General features: G+C 54.0%; 1 protein-coding gene across 1 annotated transcript in view; it reads left to right on the forward strand.

Moving 5' to 3' along the window:
- Positions 1-4,257, forward strand: part of NDUFA10 (NADH:ubiquinone oxidoreductase subunit A10) — a 30,082-nt gene extending 25,825 nt beyond the window's left edge. Inside the window, exon 10 of the mRNA XM_030952690.1 lies at positions 3,577-4,257. Coding sequence (XP_030808550.1) covers positions 3,577-3,645 — 69 coding nt within the window. The 3' untranslated portion in view covers positions 3,646-4,257. The remainder of the gene's footprint in view (positions 1-3,576) is intronic.
- Positions 4,258-24,616: the final 20,359 nt, after the last annotated feature.

Genomic DNA, 24,616 nt, shown 5'->3' on the forward strand with positions numbered 1-24,616 from the left:
CTGCTCTGGAGCACAGGATCAGTGGTGTTGGAGAAGATCATCGAGTCCAACTGAAACCCAGCAGTGCCAAGGCCACCACCAACCCATGTCCCCAAGTGCCACATCCACGTGGCTTTTGAATCCCTCTAGGGATGGGGACTCCTGGGCAGCCTGTGCCAAGGGTCACAGCCCTTTCCACGGAGAATTTTTTCCCCTAATCCCCCATTTCAATGTCCCCTGATGCATTTTGAGGCTGTTTCCTCTTGGCACTTGGGAGGAGAGACTTGACCCCCCCTGGCTGCAGAGAGGAACCAAAGGAGGAATAATAAGAAGCAGTCAGGAACCAAACCCTCCCAGAATCCAGCTGATACCTGCAGCTCCATGTTCTCAGATTCTCTCAGATTCTACCTGTGTGCCTACAGCACTGCCAGCCCTTTGGAAGGGGAGGATTTCTCCTGTAGGAAGCAGGAATCTGCTCCCAGCAGGAATGGCAGGGGCTGTTCCTGTGGCTCTTCTGAACAGCCTCGGGGTATTGATGGATGAGCCCAGCTCCCAGAGCAATGGCTCTGCTTTTAGGTGCTCTTTGATCAGTGCTGCTCCAAGCAGCCTATTTATAGAGCTCCTGGAGCTGTGGAGCCCAGCCACCAGCACAGAGCAGTGCAGGAATAGCAGGCAATAATGGGAACTCTTTGCTCCCCAAAGGCTGCAAAACAAGGCAGGCTCCTCCTCAACAGCCTTTTTCCAGGTGCTTGGAGCCCTCCAGAGCTCTACCTGCACGTGCCTGCTGTGGAATTATCTGGAGCAAGCAGCTGGCTGGAGCTGCTTGCTGCTCTTCCACAGCCTCTGCTACTTTATAGGGCTTTCCATCATCTTTATGGTTTTGACAGGCACTTCTGTGGCAGGTTCTTAATTTAACTGATGAGAGGGTCTTGTTTTCATCTCTTTTCCTAATGCTCTTTTAAAGATGAGCAGTTTGCTGCCTTTTAGCTGGCTCTTCCTTTGGGTTCAGCTCATTTCAGGAGTTTTGTGCTCTTACGTGGTGGATTTTATCCCATCCCTCTGGAAATAATCCTCACTGCCAACTTTTGGGCTCTGTGGAGTGTAATGCAGCAGGCCAGGGCTTCATTCTCACTCAGTTTCCATGGAGTGGAAAAATCTGTTCCTTGGTGGCCTGGCAGGAGCTCAGCCTTGCCTCCTGCTGCAGGGATGTGGGGGAGCTCTTGGGGCTGCCTGGTGGCACCTCTGTGATCAGAAAATCCTGAAATGGGGTGGGTTGGAAGGGACCTTGAATCTCACCCCACCTGCCATGGGCAGGGACACCTTCCACCCCATCCCAGGGTGCTCCAGCCTGGCCTGGGACATTTCCAGGGAACTTGTACTGCAAGAGAAGGTGAATATTCAGTGCCTCTCTGTTGTCTCAGCTGCTGGCAAGTCCCACAGAGCTTTTTGCTATCTCCTTTCCATCATCTCTTGCAGACAAACCTAGCAGCCTCAGGGCTGCTCCCTGATTTCCACCCCTGCCCTTGTGCTGGCCAAGAGCAGCCTGGGAATTTCAGCTGGGTGCACTTTGGAGCACCAGCCTACCCAGAACCAGCACATCTTCCTCCTTGCCCTGCATCCTGACATCTTCCCTGCTGCTCCTGCCTCTCCTCTCTGCAGAATCCTGCCCTGTTCCAACCCTGCAGCTCCTTTTCTGCAATCACAGCTGGCAAATGTGGGATTTGAGGAGCAGTGGCCTGTGTCACTTGTGCACAGAGCATCAATTCCCATCCTCCTGCTTCCTAGGTAATATGGGAGTTGTTTACTTCCTTCTTCCTTTTTTTTTTTAATCTTTTTTTTCTTTTTGGCTATTTTGAAAGCTTAGCTGTAACAAATCCCCAAACTCCCCTGCCTTTGCCAAGGCCCACTGTGAATGATGGAGTTATGGATGAATACTTACAACCCTTGCTTTGATGTCTTGCATGTCTTTAACCAAAGGCACACAGGGAATTTGTTTTGGACAATGAATTTGAATTCTGTTGGGGTTGATACTGTAGCTTTTTAAAGAGGGCAGATGTACCCAGAGACAAAACTGTAAACTGCTGTATTTTCCCAGAGATCTCCTGTTGCTTTAATAATCTACTTATCTGGGAATCTCTTCAAGTATCAAAGGGCCAATTATGTGCTGCCTGGAGAGGACCAGGGAGAGCTGTTTTTGTGTCACAGGAGGTCTCATGTCCTCCCTGGCTCACTGCTGGAAATCCATGGGGCAGAGGTAGTAATAATTTATTTTCATCTCCCATCTCCTCTTTGCTCAGTGGGGGGAACTCTCAACAGGACTGTGTGGTTTCTGCAGATGTTTAGACAAGGCATTAATGGAAAAACCTCAGAAAAACTGCTCTCAAATGGTTTGTGACAAGGCAGGGTGGGGAGTGTCTTGTGGAGGAGGTCAGGTCTTCTGTCAGCTTGATTTTTAGGGAAAGAAGTGTCTTGGTTTTTGCCATTCAAGTGAATATAAACACAGTTCCCCTTCCTCAAAACAACAGGCTTCATCTTTTATTAAATAGTTCATTTTTGTGGCCTGAGTACAGATTTTATCAAGAGTGCATCTTGCTTCTCTCTGCAGGGGCAGCTCTCCCCAGCAGGATCCTCTTACATGTTTTTTTGGAAAGGAGAAATCCTCAGGACAAGTCTGGGGTCTTGTGTGAAACCAGTGTTTGTTTGGAGACAGAGCAGATGATCTGTGCTTGATTACTTGGAGAGGCTGCCAGCAGATAGCTTATTTTTAAAGGAAGGGTTTGATTACAGCATCTTTGCTGCCTTCAGCCTTTCTCACCAAGCTCGTTGGGTTTTTCTGGTGCTTTGCTTCTCGGGTCCAGTACTGGAGCTCAGAGGTGTTCTGTTCCATTTCTTTTTGGTTCCTGGAGGTAGGAATGGATGTTCTGGAGGTGGATTCTGCTTTTGGAACCAGGATCTCACCATCTCTGGCACTCCAGGTGGTGGTCAGTACCTTCCAAAGGGTGCTACTTCAGCACTGACACTCACAGGCTGCTGCTTAGGTCCCAGGGTCCTTGAAGTTTGGGGTAAAGGCTTCAAAAATCTTTGGGTTTTTCCATCAAAAAGTGGTTCCTGACTTTGCTGATGAAGGCAGGCAGATACTGTTTCTGCTTTAATGAAGATAAGTTCAGCTCTTGAAGGCTGAATCTGCAGTTTCATTTGAACAGTTTAATTTAACGTGGTAATTAACTCGGTATCTCATGCATGAAGTATTTCATATATTTAATAATGTGTGTGCCTATTTTGGAGTGACATTCAGCTCCTCTCCTCCATGATACAGTTTGGGGAGCCATCTCACTCAGGCTGGGAGGTGCTGGATGAATCCAGGTGGAATGTGGTGCTGAGCTCATTGGCCTCATTTTTGTACACCTATTATGGTTTTTGTACAGTGGTTTTTGCAGTCCCTCCTTCAGCTGCACAGCTCAGTCTTTTCTGAGAGCCTGATTTTTCTGCAAGTTTTATCATTACAATGTAAAAAGGAGTATTTCATGTTCTGTGGATTCCATGAGGCAGTTTGAGGGGAGTGGCCAGAGTTCTGACTGAGCTTTCTGCTTTCTTTAGCTCCCCGGGCGCAAGTACAGGGCAGGCTACAACGCTGACATTGGGGACAAGTGGATCTGGCTGAAATGAACTCCTGTCCTGCTGGAGCCCTGGCCAGGATGGACCACAGGACCTGAGGGAAGAGGAGCCACCTTCAGTGCACCTGCTCCACATCACTTGTGCAGCACCAAGGAAACACTGCTTGAATCATTTCCCGTCCCCAGCAGAAGGGAGCAGACTCCCAGAAGGAAAACCACTCTCTTCTGGTTTGTTTTTCCCTGAGGAACTCAGGGATGGTGGATAGGCAGTGTGGGATAGCCAAGTGAGCTGGGGCAGGCTCAACATCAGAGCTGAGTTTTCTCTTCCTCAAGACTGTGGCACATTATTATCCAGGATTGGTGTTGTTCTGCTGATTCAAGAGAAATTAAATCTGTACCTTCCTGGCTCTCACAGAGTTAATTTCTTATTCTGTCTTATTCTGTGGTGTTCTGTGGGGTTCATTAGAAGCAACATTGTGTTCTGAAAGGCACTGACTGGACCTCAGCAAAGCATAAAAAGTTCATTGAGAGATAGAAATAAGTTATCTCAGTTAATACAGCAAAAATCTCTGCTTAGAATTCTAAAAAATAGTCAAAATAATTGCCAGCAGTTGTACTTACAGCTTCTTGCTTTGATTCCACTATAGAGTGAAATGTTTGTTGGGTGTAAAAGACAAATGTCATTATTATTTTTGCAGGTGCCTCAAAGTCCAAGTTGGAAGAGTTTTTCTAAAAGAAGCTATTCATTTAGTACTAGTCACAGAAATGAGGTACCTTGGCATTGGTTCAAGCACCACTGTCCAGATTTAGGCTGCAGTTAAATTTGCATTTCCAGCACGGGGCTCACTGCTTCAGTCACTGAGGAAAAGGGCTGCCAGGCATTCCAGAATTTGGGGCAGAGCCTTGGAATTCAGCAGCCAAGTCCTGCTTGTGCCCCTTCCTGTATCAAAACCAGTATGGAGAGTCCCTCAGTGAGAGCCTGGGGGCTGCTGAGGTGCTGGATGCAGGAGCAGGGGGACACAGCTGGGGCTCCTTTTGCTGATCCTGTAGCGCTTTGCTTCTGCGTTTCATGTCTCATCCATCTGTCCTCTGGGAAGGGATGCCTGAATCCTTCAGGATCCTTCAGGACTCGCAGGCAGGGCAGTGAGATCCTGAGCAGTGTGAGCCTCCTCCACCTGCCCAGAGCACCATCTCCCAGCTCCGAGGGCTGTGGGGGTGAGAGGAGCACCTGCTGTGCTTTGAGAACTCCTCTGGAGAGTGCAGCTCTGTTTGAACACGTGTCCTCCATCCTGGTGTTGCTGACTTCTCCGGGTGCTGGAGTTCACTTGGCAGTGTGTGCAGCCCAGTGCCAGATCTGGAGAGGTGTTTTGTGTCCCCAGTGCCAGATCTGGAGAGGTGTTTTGTGCTGTGGCTAAAGCTGAGGGGGCTCACTGGGGTGCAGAGCAGGTTTAGGAGCCTTCCCCACCCGCTCCAGCCGCACGGAGGGCTGAGCTTTGGACATAAGAGACTTCAATTCCAGTCAGGAAAAGCAATGCTGGCGAGCCCTGTGGTATGACAACATGCATCTCAAACACACTTTTTAAAATGTTATTCAGACTTTAACTCTGCTTTAAAACTGTTTATAAGCTAAATCTGTGAAGGAAATAACTTTCTCTCCCCTTGCTGTAGGAAGGAGCGCTAGCTTTTCTCTTCCCTCCTCTGTGTTTTTCTCTTCCCTCCTTCCCACTCCAACACCTCAAGAAAAATGTCTTAGCAAACCAGCTGTAAAGATTTGGGTTTTGGATGCTATGCTGTGCCAGTTGGATGAATCCATCTCCAGTTCTTACTTAGATTGGGCAAGATAATACAGCTCCAGTCCTCTCCATGCTTCTGTGTAGGGGCATGTGTGAAACCTGCAGTCTGTCCTCTTATCCCAAATTCCCATTGCTTGGGGTTTGTCTCTTACCTGTCTTGTCCCATGCTTGGCTCTGCCTGCTTTCCCAGGGCAAATTGTCTGGGGAAGGTCACATTTATGGACAAAGCCACCAGCTTTGCCTGTGGTCACTGCAGTTCAGCAACAACCTCCCCCTTGGCTTCACTTTGCACAGGAGGGGAGAAAGGAGAGAGGGGATGAGTGATGGGGCTTGTCTGTGCTATCCCAGTATGTCTGTTAACAGCTTCCCCCTCAGCTGGGGCAGGCTAGGACCATCCAGGCTGTGGGGATACCTGTGCATGGCTGAGCTGCCCCCTGAGGAATTGCCTCCTCAGCAGTGACATCGAGCCTAGGGCTGCAGTTACGAGATCCAACAAGTTTCTTCTCCCTCCTTCACAGCGAAACTTTGATGTTTTAATTACAAAATGACAGGAGGGGATTGGGCTGGAAGGGACATTAAAGCCCATCTTGTCCTACCCCTTGTCATGGGCAGGGACACCTTCCACTATCCCAGGTTGCTCCAAGCTCTGTCTGGCCTGCCTGGAACACTTCCAGGGCTGTGGCAGCCACAGTTGCTCTGGGCAATGCAATATCAGTGAGGTTTCAGTATTAGCCCTGCTGCCTCAGTTCTGTTGTGCCCCCACCACAGACAGAGGTTGGAATGAATCCCTTCTGTGGAAGAGCCTGCTGAGCAAGTGCAATTTAGGTGCACAACAAATGCCAGCTGGCTTCCAGTGCTGCTCACCAAAGCAAAATGCATCAGTTGTGCAGAAGTGAGTGGAAGCAACCAAAGCAGAGGGGAGATGGGATGGCACAATATCACCTGGTGGGCTGCTTCCCACAAATGTGTCTGTGCAGGTTTAGTGTGAGCTGAGTGTTTATGAAGAACCCCTGTGTTCAGAGAGGGCTTGGGGGAAAAGGAGGTCTGGAGATCAAGGGGAAGGATGGACACTCCTCCTTGGGGTGGCCTTCTGTTGATTTGCATTTGATGTGAGGGTGACAGGAGAGGACATCACGAGGGAGGGGAGGCCCTGCCACACACTTGCTAGAACAGCAGTGGCTGCCCCTGGAAGTACCCAAGGACAGGTTGGATGGAGCTTGGAGGAACCTGGGATACTGGAAGGTGTCCCTGCCCGTGACAGGGGCATTGGAGTAGAGCTTCAAGTAGCGTCCCAGCTCAAACCATTCCATGGTGGTGTGATACTGGCCAGAGCTCCTTGGGAGTGCCTGACCCTGGGAGCTCCCATCCGTGCCGGCCAACGCTGATCCCATCTGATGACGTTGCTCCCTGTGATCCTACTGAGCTCTTTCTTACACCTGGCACCATGGGTGGCAGGATGCCATGGATCTTGCTCTGGTTCCCAGCCCTAAGCCCAGTTTGCTGCCAAAGGCTCATTCCCAGCGAGCCCGCGCCGGCGCGTTGCCTCCCGCTGTCTGTGATTGCCGCGCAGGTGCTGGAGCCCAGCCTGGCTGCTGCTATCTGATGGGACCACTCCTGCCGTGCTCCCACCCTCCTGAGCCAAAACTGCAGCTACAAATGAGGTGTCCGTTCTCCGTGCCTGAGAAAGCTTTGTCTCAATTAGCTCGGAGCTGAGCATCTTCAAAGGCAGCCGGGGCGGGAACCCGCTGCAGTTCTCTCTGGGAGAGGCCGGCACCGCTCCTCATCCCTCCACCTGCTCCTGGAGCAGGGAGCACGCCTGGGAACAGATCCTGGGGCAATGGTGCAGTGCCAGGGTGGCCCAGCAGTGCCCCTCTGCAGAGCAGGGCATGGCATTTAACCAGTGTGCTCTTTTCTGCTTCCTCTCCTGCCTACAAGAAGGTGGCTGCTCCAAACATTGCCGCTCGCTGGGGATGCAGATTTCTTTCTCAAGTGCTTCGATATAAAGCTGGCAGGAGAGTGTCTGGTGTATAAAAGGATGATGCATGCAAAATAAAAAGCACAAAATGATGCTAAGATACAGCAGGCATGACCTGTGCAGCCCTGGCAGGGTCCACAGCAGCTCCCTTCACCTCTGGGTGTTTTGGGAGACAAGGTCGATTGGTTTTATGTCACAAAAGGTGAGGGTGTCAGAAACTGGGCTGGGATTTGCCATTAGGACACAGACTCCATTTAATGCTTTTTGGGTTTTGGTTTCTCTGCTTACAGGAGAGACTCGAGGCTGAAGGAGGGAGGTACTTGATGAAATCAATTTCCACTTTTATCTTTGGATATGGGTAAAAATCGAGCTCCCGTTGCCTTCAGTGGCAGCTGAAGCAGTCCTGGAAGTCAGGTTGGTAGGGGCAGGGACTGTACCTTCAGTGAGGAAGGGAAACCAAAGCCACCACAGACTCTGAGGGGTCTCCACTCTCCTCTGACTTCTCCCTGAGGTGTTGTCAGCCAGGAGAACTCTGCAGGGAGCTGAGGGCTCAGGGGCAAGGCATCAGAGCTGCTGCTCTGAGTGCTGCTCCCTGGTCACAGGCTGGTTGTGGGCTGGTGCAGGGGTGGGAGCAGACCCTCCTGGCAGTGCATCTGTGACTTTGTCAGTGCAGTAATTCAGGAGCTGGGGCCCTTGCTGCTCCCACAGTCCCCGTGGTGTCACACAGGTGTTGCTCTCCAGGTGGTGATGGACAGGAGCGGGGTGGAAGGCTGTGCTCAGTGCTGGGGGTTTGGCACAGTGCCTCAGTCCCTGGGCTTTCCTGGCACAACCACCCCTGTTTCTCCTAGCCATGCTGATTCCCATCCCACATCCATCTCTGGAGTCCCTGTGGAGCTGCTTTTCCATTCAGTGTCTGCCTGCATGCAGCATTTTGGCAAGGAGGCAGCTTTAACTGGACAGCTGCTTCCTCGAGGAGCTTAACATCCAACGGGCTCTGCTGGCAGGAGCTTTTATGAGCTGTGGGAGGCAGCGAGGGAGAAAACGACTTTGAGACCCAATAAAGCCTTCTGCTGGTGTGCCCAGCCAGATGTGGGTGCTGATACCACTGGGTCAGGAGTGCTGCCTTGTTCCCTGGCACAGCTGCGGGCACACAAACCCCTCTCTCAGTCCTGCCTGGCCCCTCTGATTTGTGTCACTCTGTCCCTTTGCCTGGGCTACACAGGTTCTGTTTGCAAGTGCCTTTGCCAGGCCTGCAGAGGATGCAGACACCTGCACTGCCCTGGGCCACGGCCTCCAGCTCTCACTCAGGAGCTGAGTGAGTCAGGACTCACCTGGGCAGCGCTGGCCTGCAGCCAGGGGCTTCCCAGGCTGGGCGTGGGGCCAGGCAACAGCAGGGCCCAGGGGCATGGGGGGTGCCCTGGGCATGGCTGGGGGAGCAGCCCTGCCTCCCAAACGGGGCTGGAGGCTCCATGAGTGCCCTGTGTGGGTTAGGGATGCACTGAACAGCACCGTGCCTGCTAGGAGCCCCCAGGTGCAGCCCCGTGCTCCATCCTCCTCCTCCTGAGCTGTGGAGGGCTGTGCATCCCTCAGCCTGCCTCTCCCGGGTTTAACAGGGCTGTGCATCCCTCAGCCTGCCTCTCCCGGGTTTAACAGGGCTGTGCATCCCTCAGCCTGCCTCTCCTGGGTTTAACAGGGCTGTGCATCCCTCAGCCTGCCTCTCCCTAGCTTACCTGGGATGTCACCTGCAGATGAGGGAGCGCTCGGGTCGGGATCTGGAGACGGAGCAGTGTTCCACGGCAGCCCAGCCACGGGGAATGAAGCAATATTAAAGTGCAATATTTCATTGCTCTGTAATTAACTTCAGCTGCGTTCAAGCTGCAACAAATTACCCTCAAAGCCCGTTTTTTGTATCGAGGGGAACTTTGAACTGCGTTCGCAGCCCTTGTGCCTTGGAGGGAGGAGAGGCCGCTCCTGCTGTCTGTGGCTGCAGCTCCGTGTGTGGTTTGGGACCAGCCCTGGGCTGGCTGTGTCAGCACAGGCAGGAGTGCTGGGGCTGGCATCAACCCCCTGGGGCTGGCATCAACCCCACCAGGGACTGGCATCACCCCCGGGCGTGGGAAGCTGCTGTGGCATCCCGGAGAGCCTCTGGCTCCACCTGGAGAGTCTCTGCTGGGATGGGTCCTGGTGCACCCAAGGCTTTAGATGCATGCTGCCGTCCCAAGGTCTTCCCAAAATACCGTCAGCAAATTAATGCAGAGTGTGAAACTTCAGCCAGCTTGTTGGAGAGGAAACTCGGCTTAGCTGCCTTCTGGCCTCCTTCAGCAAAGACCTGATGAGCTGATGGCTTTTGGGGAGCCACTGCTGCCCCTGAGTGGCTCAAAACACAGCTCTGCATTTCCCAGCGGGACCCCTCCTGCTCCAGCTCCCTAAATTCCTTGGAGAATAGGCTTGTTTGTGTTTCATTTCCATCTCCCATCTCCAGCAGGATCCATGGAGATGGGCCTGTGCAGCCCAGGCCTGGGGAGGTGGCACAGGCTCCCAGCACACATGGCTTGGCACATTTCCAGGCTGAGGCTCTACCTGGCATGATGGTGCCAAGCCTTTCCCATCCTGCTCTGGAAAAGCAGAAGGACTCCCAACAGCTTCTCTGGGATGCCTCAGCCAGCGGCAGCTTAATTCCCTCTGATGAATTGCTGAGCTCATGAAGCCAGAGGAAGATGGGAAGCATTCCACGGGAGCCGAGGGCTGGGGAGCTGTGGCACTGCCCTGTCCCACAATCAGAGATCTCAGAGTGCTCCCGTGCCCTGGGGAAGGGCTGGCTGTCCTCCTGGATGCCCTCAGGAGAGGAGCAGGGAACTGTTGCTGCTCTGGACCTCTCTGCCCACCCGTGTGCCTGCAGAGGAGGTGGTCACGGGAGTTTGAAGAGCTGCTCAGTTTCTGTAGATGATGATGGTGCTAGGGGATGTGAGTCGTTGCTCTGGATGTGTTGAAGCATGAGGAGCAGACAAACCTTCAGGCCAGGGAGAAAGCCACTAGCCCAGACCCCATTGTGGCACCTAGGGATGGCTCAGTGCCCAGCAGCCCTGTCACACCTGTGGGTACCACCTGCAGTGGGGTTCTACCCCCTGGATGTGGCATGGGAGGAGGCACAAGGAGCTCAATCCATGGACAAGCCTTTAATGAGGGAGGAAGCTTTCCCCTCTGTTCCCAGTGATGCCCAAGGAGCAGTGCTGGAGCTCAGCCTCGTGCCCTGCTGGGGCTGCAGGAGGAGATGTGAACCAGTGACACATGGCAGGACTTTAATTACCCTTAATTACCCAAACCCATCCTCCTAGGTCCAAATCTGGGGATTGGACCCAGATTTGCATCCCACTGGGACATGGGAGCAGGGAGACCTGGCACGGCTGTGATGGAGCTGCCCTTCCTGGGAATGCCGTTTGGTCTGGATTCCCCTGAGATGGCTGCAGCACCAGCCTTGTCACCTTCAGCTGGGCCACTGGAGTAGGCTAATGATTAGATTTATCATAAAGTGATCTAATGAGCAGCAATAGAGCCAAGTGCTTTCCATTCAGTGACACACATCCAAATCTTAATAAGAGCTGACAGCCTGACCCCAGGACTGTGCTCTGGCCAAAGGAAATCAGCCTGATGGTTTCCCAGAGAGAGCAGCCATGGCTTTAAAGTGTCTTCTGAAAGCATTTGTCTGACCAGCTTAAAAAAACCAAAACACCAAAAAAACCTGAGCTGCAGGGTTGGGTTATCTCACTCTCTCCCCCATCTCTGCAGCTCGAAAAGCCTCAGCCTGGGAATGTGCTGCGGTGGCTCAATCCAGCAAGGAAAGCTCCAAGAGCATCCCAGATCCTTCCCAGGCTGTCCTCTCACATCTGCATCACCGGTACTGAGAGGAGAATTAACATGCTGTGAGTGCTAATAGGGAAACTTCAATAATTGAAGGTGTTTGGAGGCTTTTGTTGGCAAATATTTGCTGGCACATTTTGGAGGTAACGTTCTACTGTAGCAGCTCTTCCTCTTCTCTAAAGCTTTCCCTCCCTCTGCAGTTCAGAAGGGAAGCAACCCTGCTTTATTCCAAGCTCCCAGGACAAGTCTCTGTGCACAGAGAGGCTGTGGAATCTCCATCCCTGGAAGTGTCCAGGGCAGGTTGGACAGGGCTTGGAGCATGCCAGGACAGTGGAGGGTGTTCCTGCCTATTGCAGGGGGTGGGATGAGGTGAGTTTTAAGGTCCCTTCCAACCCAACCCATATTCCATGGTTCCATGGTGTGAGCAGTGGATGCAGCTCCTTGCATGCCAGAGATGAATAGGAGGGTCAAGCCAGGTGTAAGGAAAATCTCCCAGGGGTGGCTGGAAGGAGAGAATCCTTGTGGTGAGAGGGCTGTTTGCCACTGTGGCTAGCCAAGGGGTTTTATTGGCTCAGCAGCTGCTGCCAGGAACCTCATGGAAAGCTGCAGGGTGTCCTGCAACCTTCATCCAGGCTTCTCCCAAGGACCTGTTCCCAGCAAAGGTCCTTAGGAAGTCTTCCTCAGCGTAGTCCTTCAACAGCCTGAGTGATTTCTGCTGCTTACACTCAGGGAGTTTTCCCCATCTTTAACATAATTTATTTTTCAGTTTGAACAATAGCAATACCCAGGGCTGGCTCAGCAGTTGTTTGATCCCACAAGTCTCTGCCCTTGGCCACGTCATATGACATGGAGTTCCTCAAGGCAAATTGTGTGAAAAGATGTGCTTTTTTTTGTCCATCACTTCTGGGTTCACTGTCCCTTGATTGCCTCTGAATGGCCCGTTGTTTGCAGAGCCTGAATACGAGCTCTGTCCCAGAACAGGCATGGCCCCATCCACTGGGCACCAGAGGACCCCAAGGAGGCTTTTCCCTCAACGTGCTGATTTTCAGAGGAGCCCTCCAAGGCAGGGCCATTGCTCTTGCTTCGTGTGACACCCTTCCTCCAGGAGGTGGCCCAAGAGGAAGGTGGTGATGGTGGCAGTCAGCAGACCCTGGGAGCAGGGAGGGAAGCCAGCCAGCTCCAGTGGGAAGAGCTCTGAACCCCTCTTTGTGCTGCTGGAGCAGTGACCCCATCCCTCCTCTGCTGCCCTTGCCTCAGTGCAAGTGCCTGGGAAGCTCTGGCAGATCAGGGCCTGGGGGTGGCAGGGCTGGAATTGTGCTCGTTCCGTGCCCATTCCCTCCTCAGCCCTTCTGGGGCTGCTCTCTGCCCTTTGTTTTTCTTCATGCTGGATCTGTTCCCCATCCCTGGAGTTGTCTGAAGGAGCAGAAGGTGCTTCCAGGTTTGGAGGTGTTTCTCACCTCGGTGAAACCAAACAGGGCTGATTGGTTCCCTAACTGCTTGTCCACGGGAGTGGAGTGGGAGCTGGGAATTGCGCTTCGTTTGGCGTTTGATCGAGTGCTCTCCTGCTCCAGCTTCAAAGCTCTCCTTGCTTTTCCACTCCCTTTTAAGTCCCATCTCTTGAAATTCCAGTCCTGCACGAAGGCACAAACCCAGGACAGCTGAAGGCTTCCAAATGCAATTATTTTCCAAAGCATTTCAATAAATTAGCAGCTCGTTCCTTTGCCAGACAGCACTTCCCTTCCCATTGACCCGTCTGTGCAGCCTGCCATGTGCCTTGGACCTTTCTCCTCTGGGATGTCGGCTCAGGAGGACCCAGCCAGGCCCTCTCAGCTGTGATTCAGACCTGGGCTGGGACTCTGGGGAGGTTGGCACGAGCATCTGCAGATATATATATATATATTTTTAATAGCCTTTTATTTATGAAGCTACTTTGGAGTCTGATTGCCTTGCTTTGTTCGATATTTATTGGTGCTTCACCCGTCTTGAACTGGGAGCCGTAAGCACTTTGATAAATGGATCTGCCTTTCCTGGAACTGTGTCCCAGCCTCAGCTCATCAGCATCCTCAGCCAAAGTGCCACTCCTGTAAATCAAGGATGGAGAGGAGAAAATCCCCTTGGATGGCAATCCAAGCCCCAGCTCCTCTGCTCCAAGGGGTTCAGTGCTTGGATAAGGGATCACTCCAGGTGACTGAGCTCTCTGTTTAGTTCAGGGAGGAATTCCTTCCCAATATCCCATCTATCCCTGCCCTCTGGCAGTGGGAGGCCATTCCCCCTTGTCCTGTCACTCCAGACCCTTGTCCAAAGTCTCTCTCCAGCTCTCCTGGAGCTCCTGTAGGTCTCTCTTTCCTGTCCTGTCACACCACAAGCTAAAAGGAGTTGGGTGCACATGGGACAATGTCAGGGTAGGAAAGAGCCTGGGAATACCAGCTAAAGGTGAGTGGCTGTCCTTGCACGATGAACCCCCCAGGCTGGGATCAAGCCAGGATTTTCCCTGAAAATGCTTCTCTGGGGTAGGGAGAGGTGGCATTTAGCAAAGGCAGTGTTTGGATCTATAGTGAATGTCTTGATGTTGCTATGGAGAAGCTGGATGGAGGCCACCAGGAGAAAAGGAGGCTCAGGGGGGACCTTCTGGCTCTCCACAACTCCTGACAGGAGGGGGCAGCTGGAGGGGGGACAGACTCTGCTCCAGGGAATAGCGACAGGAGGAGAGGGAGCGGCCTCCAGCTGTGCCAGGGGAGGTTTAGATTGGAGATGAGGGAAAAATTCCTTCACCGAAAGGGTGGTCAGGCACTGGATCAGGCTGGCCAGAGCTGTGGTGGAGTCCCCATCCCTGGAAATGTCTGAAAGATGTGTAGATGTGGCACCTGGGGACACCATTTGGTGGTGGCCTTGGTGGTGCTGGAGTTGGGTTCAAGGATCTTGGGGGTCTCCTGCAGCCCTAATGATTCTGTGATTCCATAGAACAGCACGTGGCTGGAGAGGGGCTGTGGCCCCGGGGAGATGTTCCAGGGGAAGTTCCCGCTTGCCCAGGTGGCTGCTGCTGGACACTGGGATGGGCTGGATGCCCAGGGCAAGGCCATGTGGGTGGGGGGACCAGCACTGGCAAGGATCTGCATCCACAGCTGTTCCCTCTGCACGGGGAGCTTTTCTTTTAAAAGAATGACCAGGAAAAAAAATCCCTGTCACTTAACACAAACGTTTCAGACCTTCTGGGCTTTTCCCTGTGACTAAGTCTAATGAGAAGAGACAGCAGAGGATTTATCAGTATCTGCTCCCTGATTTCCCTCTGTGCTGGCAGGAGATCCAAGGCTGTTACTCCTGAGCGAGGACTTCATGCAATGTGAGCTGCATCCTGGCCCTTCCTGAAGTGTGGAGAGTGGGGGGGAAATAAAGCAGCAGGGTAAATTGGGATTCAGGAAAAGATGTGAACCTTGGCAGCATTGCCATGGTAACAGGGGACCTGCCAGTGCCTGCTGCAGCCTGGCACAGGCAGCATGGCACTGTGGGCACCGTGGCACGCTGTGACCCAGGATGGAGAGGGCTGGTGCCATGGAGGGGGCTGTGCTTTCCCTTCTGGAAGTCAGCAGAGGCCTTGGGAAGATGCTCTGGAAGCCGGTGGCAGGATGAGAGAGAGGCAGCAGTGGGACACGAGAGTCTTCTGAGCAGGATCCAGCCTCCCATGCCTCCCTCTGCCCTCTGTGCCCGCAGTGCAGGGCTGCTCCAGCTCAGCTGCTGCTGGGTGAGCACACAGGCCCTGGGGCAGGTTAGTCCTGCTGCTGGCAGCAGGGATTCCCTCTGGGAAAAAACACCGAGGCTCAGGCTGTGTGGGAATTCTCCTGAAGAGTGAAACCCTTTGTATGTGTCTGATCCCAACCAAACACATTCAGTGTCCTGCAGCCTCCTCCGAGCCAGCACCCAGAGCCTTCTCGCTGGTCACAGCAGCTCCTGAGCATCCCACCCCCTTTTCCCAGCTGTCTGCCTGCCAGGCTTTCCTTTGAAGGCAGGGCCAGGCACACAGAGCTCTGTCCCAGAGGGGCCGGGCAGTGCCCCCGTTCCTGCCCTTCTGGTGGCTGTGCCAGGTTTGCTCCCAGGCAGCTCCCAGGGCTTCCTCCTTGCTCCAGCCCCCGCTGCCTTCCTGTGGCCGAGCTGTGAGCCCGGCAGAGAGAGGGACAGCAGGGACTGAGTCCCTTGGGGCAGCACCAGCGGGGAGGGGATGTGTTTGGGTGGGGATATCTCTGGCACGGGGGGCAGCGTGGGCAGCAGTGTTGGATGGCAGCGAGCTTGCTGCGCTCTGAGCACGGCTGGGAGCAGTGATTGATTAACGAGGCTGTGCTGTAATTACTGCCGGCGTGTTTGCCCCCAGCCCTGCTGAGCTCTAGGGGGAGAACGTGTCCTTGCAGCCGCTGCCATCCCTCCCCGTGCAGCCATGTGAGAGGCAGCGCAGGCAAGAGGAGCTAAAAATAAACCTGGGTAAAAATAGTCCCACGTGTGCTCGCTTTTGAGGGGAAATGAGGGGAATTTTCATCTGAAGGAGAAGGAAAAAAAAAAAAAAAAGAAACGGAAATTTATTTTCCCCGCTCACCCTCTGGAAGACGGGCTGTGTCCAGGTGGGGGAGAAGTGGATCAGGGATGTCGGGGTCGGGACTCCATCTCAGCCTGTGCTCATCCACACAATGTGTCAGTGCACCTCTCCCCTCTGCCTTGCTGCCTCCCTCTCCTGCAATCTCTCTTAGCAGAGGGAGTTTCTCTCCTTTCTGCCCAGCTCAGCTCGCGGTGCTTCAGCAATGCCTCAGGGCTGACCTAACTACCAGGGGACAGAAGGATCCATCCTTACTGCACCACTGGGGGGAAAGTGTTAATGGTATTACGATGGAAACCCAACTCCGCTGAAATTTGTCTGTGCCCTGGGATGTGTGGGGCTGCTCCCGGCTGCTGGGGCTGTGAGTGGATATCCTCTGAGAGCTTCGTCCAGGGAAAGCTGCTCCCACCCATGTCAGGAGGCAGGGACAGACAGATCCAGACCCTGCCTGGAAAGGGAGGGCTCCTGGAGCTCCTTTGTCATAGAAACATGAAACCACGGAATGGTTTGGATTGGGAAGGACCTTAAAACTCATCTCATTCCACCCTTGCCACGGGCAGGGACACCTTCCACTATCCCAGGCTGCTCCAAGCCCTAATATCCAACCTGGCCTTGGACACTCCCCGGGATCCAGGGGCAGCCACAGCGTCTCTGGGCACCCTGTGCCAGGGCCTGCCCACCCTCCCAGGGAGGAATTTCTTCCCAAAATCTCATCGTGGCTCCTAATTGCTGGGAAAGCAATTGTTTTAGCTGAGACAGAAGAAAATAAATGGTCATCACAACACATTCCAGGCCGGCACGTGCTAGGGATGTTCTTAATCAGTGGCGCGGCGGCAAGGAAAAGGAAAGGGGAACGTTAAAGCGAGACCGTGGAGAGATGCAGAGGAGGAGCCCCGTCAGGGAAGATGCCCACAAAGCCTCTCCTGCCACACATGCTCCGAGCTGTTCCCGGGAGAGGACGGGGCAGCCCGAGCTGGCTTAGCCCCTGCGCTGCTCCGAGCTGCGGCAGGGCGGGATGGATGCTCCGGTGCCAGCCTGGGAACGCGGGGCGAGGACAGGACGGGAGCGGGGGCGGCCGCATGGAAATGGAGCACTGATGGATGTGCCCAAGGAGAGGTGTGTTTGAGTTCCTGGCCAAAGCCCTCTCTGCCAGGGCAAACCCGAGTTTCCGGGCTGGGAAGGTGCTCCCCAGCTGTGCTTTATCTCCCGTGCGCAAATGAAGGAGGAGAAACAGGGGAAGAGACCCTTTGACACCTCATTCCTCACCTTTTGTGAGGATAATCTTCCTTTTCAGTGCCAAACGCGGGCTCTTTGCAGCGTCTCTTTGCTTTGTTTGCTTGGAGAGAGCGCTGGCACACACTCCAGGAAATCAGCTCTTAACTAAAAGCATTTATGTAATTGGGGAGGGAGGGAGGGAGGGAGGGATGGAGGGGGAGGTGAGTGCGCGCTGACTTTGGGGAAGTTCAGTCTACAAAAACAAACCTCGCTAACTACGCTTGGTTCTGATTAAGGAAGATAAATCTGTCAGTGAGGGGCTAAATTTACCGAGAGCGTAACCCCCTGCCCCTCGCCCCACCGGCGATGGTCAGGCTGCGTTTATTTCTGTTGGGCGAGCTCCAGAAAGCGCTGGGAGGTGAAAAACAATCCCCAGAAATGTGAAAAATGCGGAATGAAGTGGGGGCGGCAGGAGGAAAAGTGGGGGGAGCGCGGAGACAGCGACCAATGGCAGCACGGTGGGTGCGATCTCAGCTCCGCTGCTGAAATAAGAAATCCCGAGATGCTCAAAGCCGATGGGGAGCGGCTGGGAAAGGGGCTCAGCCTGCAGAAAAGGAGGCTCAGGGGGCCCCTGTGGCTCTGCACAGCTCCTGACAGGAGGGGACAGCCGGGGGGCTCAGCTCTGTCCCAGGGAACAGGGACAAGGGGAGAGGGAACGGCCTCAAGTGGCATCAGGGAAGGTTCGGGTCCCTTCCAATGCAAAGCATCCCGTGATCCATGATCCTGCTGAGGATGACACCTTTGGGATGCCGTCGCTGAGGGCTCATGGGCTGTAGCCATCCCTCTCTGGCCTGCAGGATGCAAATGAGCTTCAGATGTGGTTATCAAGCCAAATCCCTCATTGTCCTGATTAATCAAGGAGTCACTGTCACCCACTGCCCATGAGCCAGGAGAGAGACCCCTTAGTTCTGGTTTTAGTCCTCTAAACCCGTGGTTTTTGTGGAAGAAGTGCCAGGAGAGGGAGGAAAACTTGCTTGCATGGCTGTTGACACACAGAGACCTCTCACTTCCCAGTTTTTGCTCTTAGAACTGTTTGAACTGCCTGACCCCTCCTGAGTTTTGGGGGTATCCAAGCTGAGGAAGCCACCCTGAAGGTACAAGGAAGGTTTGGCTTCAGAAGAACCCATCACACCTGAGTTTTGGGGGTATCCAAGCTGAGGAAGCCACCCTGAAGGTCCAAGGAAGGTTTGGCTTCAGGAGAACCCATCACACCTGAGTTTTGGGGGTATCCAAGCTGAGGAAGCCACCCTGAAGGTCCAAGGAAGGTTTGGCTTCAGGAGAACCCATCACACCTGAGTTTTGGGGGTATCCAAGCTGAGGAAGCCACCCTGAAGGTCCAAGGAAGGTTTGGCTTCAGGAGAACCCATCACACCTGAGTTTTGGGGGTATCCAAGCTGAGGAAGCCACCCTTAAGGTACAAGGAAGGTTTGGCTTCAGGAGAACCCATCACACCTTGCTGAACTGCTGCAGGACATGGTTTGATGACAGCCACGTGGCACTGTGGCATCTGAACCCCACCATTCCGGAGATTCAGCAGGAGAAGCCCCAAGGAGATGTCAAACAAACAAACAAACAAACAAACAAACAAACAAACAAACAAACTGGGTCCAGCTGCTCTGTTGGTGTGAATGGATTGGCTGGAGCCAGGTGGATTCCTGCCAGGTGGGGCTCAGGTTCTGCTGCTGGAGCATCCCTGTGCTGCCCTGCTCAGCAGCCTTGGCTCTCTCTGCCGGTCTGTGCAGCAAGGACATGTTTTTATATGAGGCTTTGCAGCTGCCAAAACAAACCTCGTCTCAGATGCAGCCCCAAAAGGCATTAACAATATTGGCATGTGCTCCGGCGGCTGCATTTCCTCCCAAAGCCCGAGCTGGACCTTGATAAGCCTGATTGTGCTTTGTCACTTAACTCTGCCTCCTCCTCCTCCTTAATGAGCATTCCACTGAAACCCGGGCTGGATTCCCTGCTCAGAGAGGGCAGGGCGGCCGTGCTAGTGGGCATCCTTGGAGAACTTTGTCCAGGGAAAGCTGCTCCCACCCGATGGCAGGAGGCAGGGACAGACAGATCCAGACCCTGCCTGAAAAGGGAGGGCTCCTGGAGCTCCTTTGTCATAGAAACAAAGAACCACAGAATGGTTTGGGTTGGGAGGGACATCAAAGTCCATCTCATTCCACCCCTGCCATGGGCAGGGACACCTTCCTCTATCCCAGGGTGCTCCAAGCCCCAATGTCCAACCTGGCCTTGGACACTTCCAGGGATCCAGGGGCAGCCACAGCTGCTCTGGGCTGTGCCAGTAAATTACCACCCTCACAGGGGACAATTTCTTCCCAAATTCCAATATAAGTTACTCCCTTTCAATCTGAAGCCATTATGCAGCGTTTAAAGGCATGTTATATGTACTGCCTTATTTCCCTTCTTCCCTGGCAAAACCAATTGGATGAACATGTGAAGATGATTTACCATCCAGCCTTTGCACTGCTGTCTTCTCCAGGCAAGGCCAAGAGGTGTAAAGGTGCTGCTGCTGCTGCCATTCCCTGAGTGGATGGCTCTTCATTTCCCAGACTGGCAGGATGGTGTGTGTGGTGAAACAGGATCTCCTCACTAACCACTGCCTGCAGTGCCTGCCCTCCTGTGGGCTGCAAGGGCTCCTTGGGGTCACTCTGTGGTGTCCAGGTCTCCAGGAGCAGGTCAGAGCTCTGCAGTGCTGAGGGCTGGACAAGGCCACTGTGACCCCAGCTGGCCGGGAGGGAATCCCACAGGGAGCAGCCTCTCTTCGGGAACAGCCATTGGGATGCCCTAAATGGTCGGGAGTGGTGCTGCCATCCCTTGTGCCAGGGCAGCGAGGAAACTCTGCTGATTGACCCTGTCACCTTCTGCAGCCTGTGGGGTGGTTGGTGCTCCACCCAGAGCATCCCCTCTGTCCCTTCTGTCCCCTTCTGTCCCTCTCTGTCAGGTGCACTCTGTCCCTGCGGATGTCCCATGCGGTCTCCATGGCCTCCATGGGGCCTGTGGGGCCATGGCGCCGTGTGAGGCTGCCGGGAGCACGGCTGGGCTCCAGCTCTGCCACCTCCTGGCTGCTGCTGGCCCCTCTCCTGACAAACGAGCTGCTGCCACCCTGGGGAGCATCCTGGGGGAGAAGGGACCGCCCAGCCAGCCCCGGCAGCCTGGGCTGGGCCCCTCTGTGTGGGGACAAGGGAGCTCTGGGCCAGCCCCGGCAGCCTGGGCTGGGTCCCTCTGTGTGGGGAGAAGGGAGCTCTGGGCCAGCCCTGGCAGTCTGGGCTGGGTCCCTCTGTGTGGGGACAAGGAAGCTCTGGGCCAGCCCAGCAGCCTGGGCTGGGTCTCTCTGTGTGGGGAGAAGGGAGGTCTGGGCCAGCCCGGCAGCCTGGGCTGGATCCCTCTGTGTGGGGAGAAGGGAGCTCTGGGCCAGCCCAGCAGCCTGGGCTGGGTCTCTCTGTGTGGGGAGAAGGGAGCTCTGGGCCAGCCCTGGCAGCCTGGGCTGGGCCCCTCTGTGTGGGGAGAAGGGAGCTCTGGGCCAGCCCTGGCAGCCTGGGCTGGGTCCCTCTGTGTGGGGAGAAGGGAGCTCTGGGCCAGCCTGGCAGCCTGGGCTGCGTCTCTGTGTGGGGAGTAGGCCCCGCTGGCAGGGCAGGGCCCAGCTCCTGCCCAGACTGCTCTCCTGCAGAGCCCGGCTCCAGCAGCACCTCCTGGGATCCTGCTCCAGCTCCCTGCCCGCCTTGGCCTGGGCTGCTCTGCCACACCGGGAGCTTTGCCGCCGGCAGAGGGTGAGAGGGACAGCGCCGTGTCCCCAGGGCTCAGGGATTGTCCCAGGTACCTGCTGGGAAAGACGCGCAGGTGCTTTTCCATGTCCGCCCTGATGGCGTGTGGATAAAATGAGGGAAGAGGGGAGGCTGGAAGGGAAACAATGCATTTTGGCAGGGAAAAATGAGTGTACTGAAAGGGAAGGGGAGGGAGGAGCAGCTCAGCCCTTCTCGCAGCTCCCTTGCAGATGGAGTAAGATGTCCAGTGCCCCCCAGTACCAAATGGTCTCAATTTGCTCCTGCGTCAGAGGGAGCTGGTTCTGCCTTGGCTGGGGCCTCGGCGGGGCCGCGAGGATGTGTTTCATAACTGCAGCTCTTGTCAGGAACAACAACAACAACAACAACAGCTTCAAAAACCTGTTGAAACTGTGCTATGCCCTGAACAGAAAACACATGGCAAGAGGGAAAACTCCCTTCACAGAAAAGCCAACGTAATTAGCCCTGACAGGATCTGCAGGCCAGCAGCAGCAGCCGAGAGGCGGGAGGGGAGGGACAAACAAGCCAACCTGGTTTTATAGGCAAATGTAAACGGGTCATTAGCTGTCTTCGAACAAAATGTTCCTTCCTGTGGAAGGCAGGGGACAGGCCTGGCTGGAGGAAATGTTGCAGAAGGCCTGGCGAGGCTTCCTGTGAAAGCAGCTTTGCTGGGATGCTGGGTGAAAAGGTTCTTGCTCTTGCTGGAAGCAGAGCTCCTGGGATTTTTTGCCTTCCAGCAGGGTTAGGGTGGCAGGACACAGGTACCTGTGGTACCTAAAGTCAGCTCTGAGTCTCTCAAGGCCAACTTCTCCATCAGCAGAAGCATCTCCCTGCTCCAGGGTCTCCGGAACAGTTCAAGCAGAAAGTTTTCCAGCTTAGGGAAAGTGCTGTGCCATGTGCTGCACACTCATTGGGGAAGGCACAGAGTCCTCTCCAGGTGTCAGAGCCCAGCTGCAGGAGTGAGGGCAGTGGAAAGAAGAGGAGCATTGCCTGCAAACCTTGTCCAGAATCAAATCCCACCCAAATGAGAGAATCACAGAATGGTTTGGGTTGGAAGGGACCTCAAAGCTCATCCTGTGCCACCCCCTGCCATGGGCAGGGACACCTTTCACTATCCCAGGCTCCTGCAAGCCCCAGTGTCCAACCTGGCCTGGGACACTGCCAGGGATTCAGGGGCAGCCACAGCTGCTCTGGGCAACCTCTGCAGGGAAGAATTTCTGCCTGAGAGAACTGAACTCCTTGCAGTGCCAAGGGTTTCTCCTGAAGCTCCCTGCAGATGTTGCATTTGCCACTTTAAATGTTTTTGATCCAACCCAAGCAGCAAAAATCAAAAAATTACCCTGTTTGGGCTCCATCAGAGGCCTCAGATGATTTACAGCCTGGTCCTGGCAGCTGATTTCTGTTATTCACACCTTGGCTTCAGCCAGTTTAGGCCTTGGGTGACCCCTTTAGAATGACCACAGACTGCAATGAGCTTTTGGATGTGCTTAGCAGCAAAGGATAGGATGTGCTTGAGGGGCTGGAGCACAGCTGGCAGGGACAGGGGTTTTGTGAGACAACAAATCCTCCTGTTTGATTGGAGTGTTTGTTCCTGGTCTCCCAGTTGACTTCTTCCCCCAGAAGGGTGCAGCAGCTGGATCCAGGTCAGTACCTCCTGCGGACCCTCTCTTAATAAATTCTGAATTGACTCTTAACACCCTGTGTGTTACTCAGCAGTGTTGTCACCAGGCTGTTTGCAAACCACTGCCTCTGAGAGCCTGGGGAGAGGGAGGGGGCAGAGCTGCCCTTTGTCATTGTGCAGGAATGCTGAGGGGTCATTTTATCCCTACTCTAAATTTCAAACGCCCGTGACAAACAGCAGAGTGGCAGATGCCCAGCCTGGCTCTCTCTCTCTCTGACAGGCCACACTGGACCAGCAGAACACCCAAATGCAGAACAGCCGGGATGAAAAGTTTCCTGGGCAGCTGTGTTAGCATCCCAGCACTCAGGGGAGAACCCAGATGCTTCCTCACACCTGAAACTTTCTGGGAAGTCTCCTGTGCTCCCCTGGAAGTGTCCAAGGCCAGGCTGGATGGGGTTTGGAGCAACCTGAAATAGTGGGAGGTGTCCCAGCCCATGGCAAGGGGCTGGAATGTTAAAGTCCCTTCCCCATCCTTTCTGGGAGCATCAGGCTGGAGAAGAGGTGACTCAGAGCCATGTGCCTTCAGGGAAATCTTGGAGTGGGGGTATTGCTGTGCTGGATGGAGAGATCCTGCTGCCGAGCTTGGAGTCCTTAATGCAGGGCTGGGAGTTTATCAGGGCTCTCTGGGAATCAGGGACTGGGATCCAGTGGCAGTGGAGAGGTATTTGACGCACAACTCCGGTAAGATCTGCTGTGGATGCTGTGAAATGTCCCCTTTGTGTGTCCTCTGTGGAAAGGAGATTAATGTGGGCACAGAAGCCTGCTGGGGGGCACAAGTGTACAAGTCTCAGGCAGCCTTTGAAACCTTCCTTCACCTGCTTTTCTGAGTCCTTGATGCCTGAAGATCTGATTTTGAACAGAGTGGTTTAGTCCTCCCTCAGCTCTCTGCTCATCTCTGTTTCTTGCCTGGGGCGAGGCTCTCTTGGACTGGGCTGCTCATTCTTCCTGACAGTGTCCCTTGGTGAAAGCTTCATTTGAAGGCAGTGCTTCAGAGGCATCTCTGGGCTTCTAAACTCAGAGAAAACTTTCATGGCATTATTTCCCATGGGCCAGCTCCATGTCTGGGGAATCAGAGGGAACAGCAGCACACACTTGCAGCTGTGGGTGTCAAGAGAAGCTTCATTTTCCAAAGCCCAGAAAAGGGGATCCTCAGAGCCATCCCCGGTGCACGATGCACCCTCCAAGTCTTCCCCTCATTTTCAGGAGGGACAAGAGCTGTGAGTTGTTGCAAAGAGCAGCACTCAGCTTGACACATCCAGGGACTGAGCTGCTGCTTCCAGACACCGTGGTGTGACAAACCTACTGCACCTCATTGTGAGTAAAATTCCCTTAAAAAACACAATGGTGACATTGGGCTCCAAGCAGGATCCTGCCCCTCCTGATCTGAGGATTAGCCTGCTGATATTTTGCTCTTGGAGGATGCCATCCCTCTGAGCCTGCCCACATCAGTCTGTGGTGTTTTGCTCTTTGGGCTGCAAACTTCCAGGAATTTGTAGGTGGAAATCTGACTTTTGCTGGTGTTCTCAGAGCCTGATGCTGGTGCTGCTCCAGCTGTGCTCCTCTAGCACGGGAACCTCGAGTTTAATAACAGCTCTGGAGTCAACTGGGAGCAGCTATTGTTCTCAGGGCTTCTCACATATGTATCACTTCAAGGTTTCCCCCTCCTTCCATTCAAAGTGTTTGGGGATAGAGGAATGAGGGAAGCAAGCTGCCAGTGCCTAATGCATGTCTCTTGGAGCAAAATGCATTGGTTTATTTTGTTTTAAACAGCTTATTGCAAATGGGGAGCAGCTGTGGATTTTGTGATGACTTTTTTTTTTTTTTTTTGTTTTAGTTTTTGGAAACGTGGGGTCATCTCCCTAGTATTCCATAGCATGCTTGCTATAGAGAAAAAAAATAATCTAATTTTGAAGAATTTCAAAGCAGTTATTTAGACTTAACCAAATTCTTCATTCCCTGATCTATTACAGCCTATTCAGTAATCATCCTGATGAGGAGGAATGTGGAATTTCCTCAGGGCTCCCTCTTGCCTTGCCCTTCTGAGGCTGAAATGAGGGCAGCCCACAGTCCCAGG

The sequence above is a fragment of the Camarhynchus parvulus genome, chromosome 7 (genome assembly GCF_901933205.1).
Source record: "Camarhynchus parvulus chromosome 7, STF_HiC, whole genome shotgun sequence".
Classification (NCBI taxonomy): Eukaryota; Metazoa; Chordata; class Aves; order Passeriformes; family Thraupidae; genus Camarhynchus; species Camarhynchus parvulus.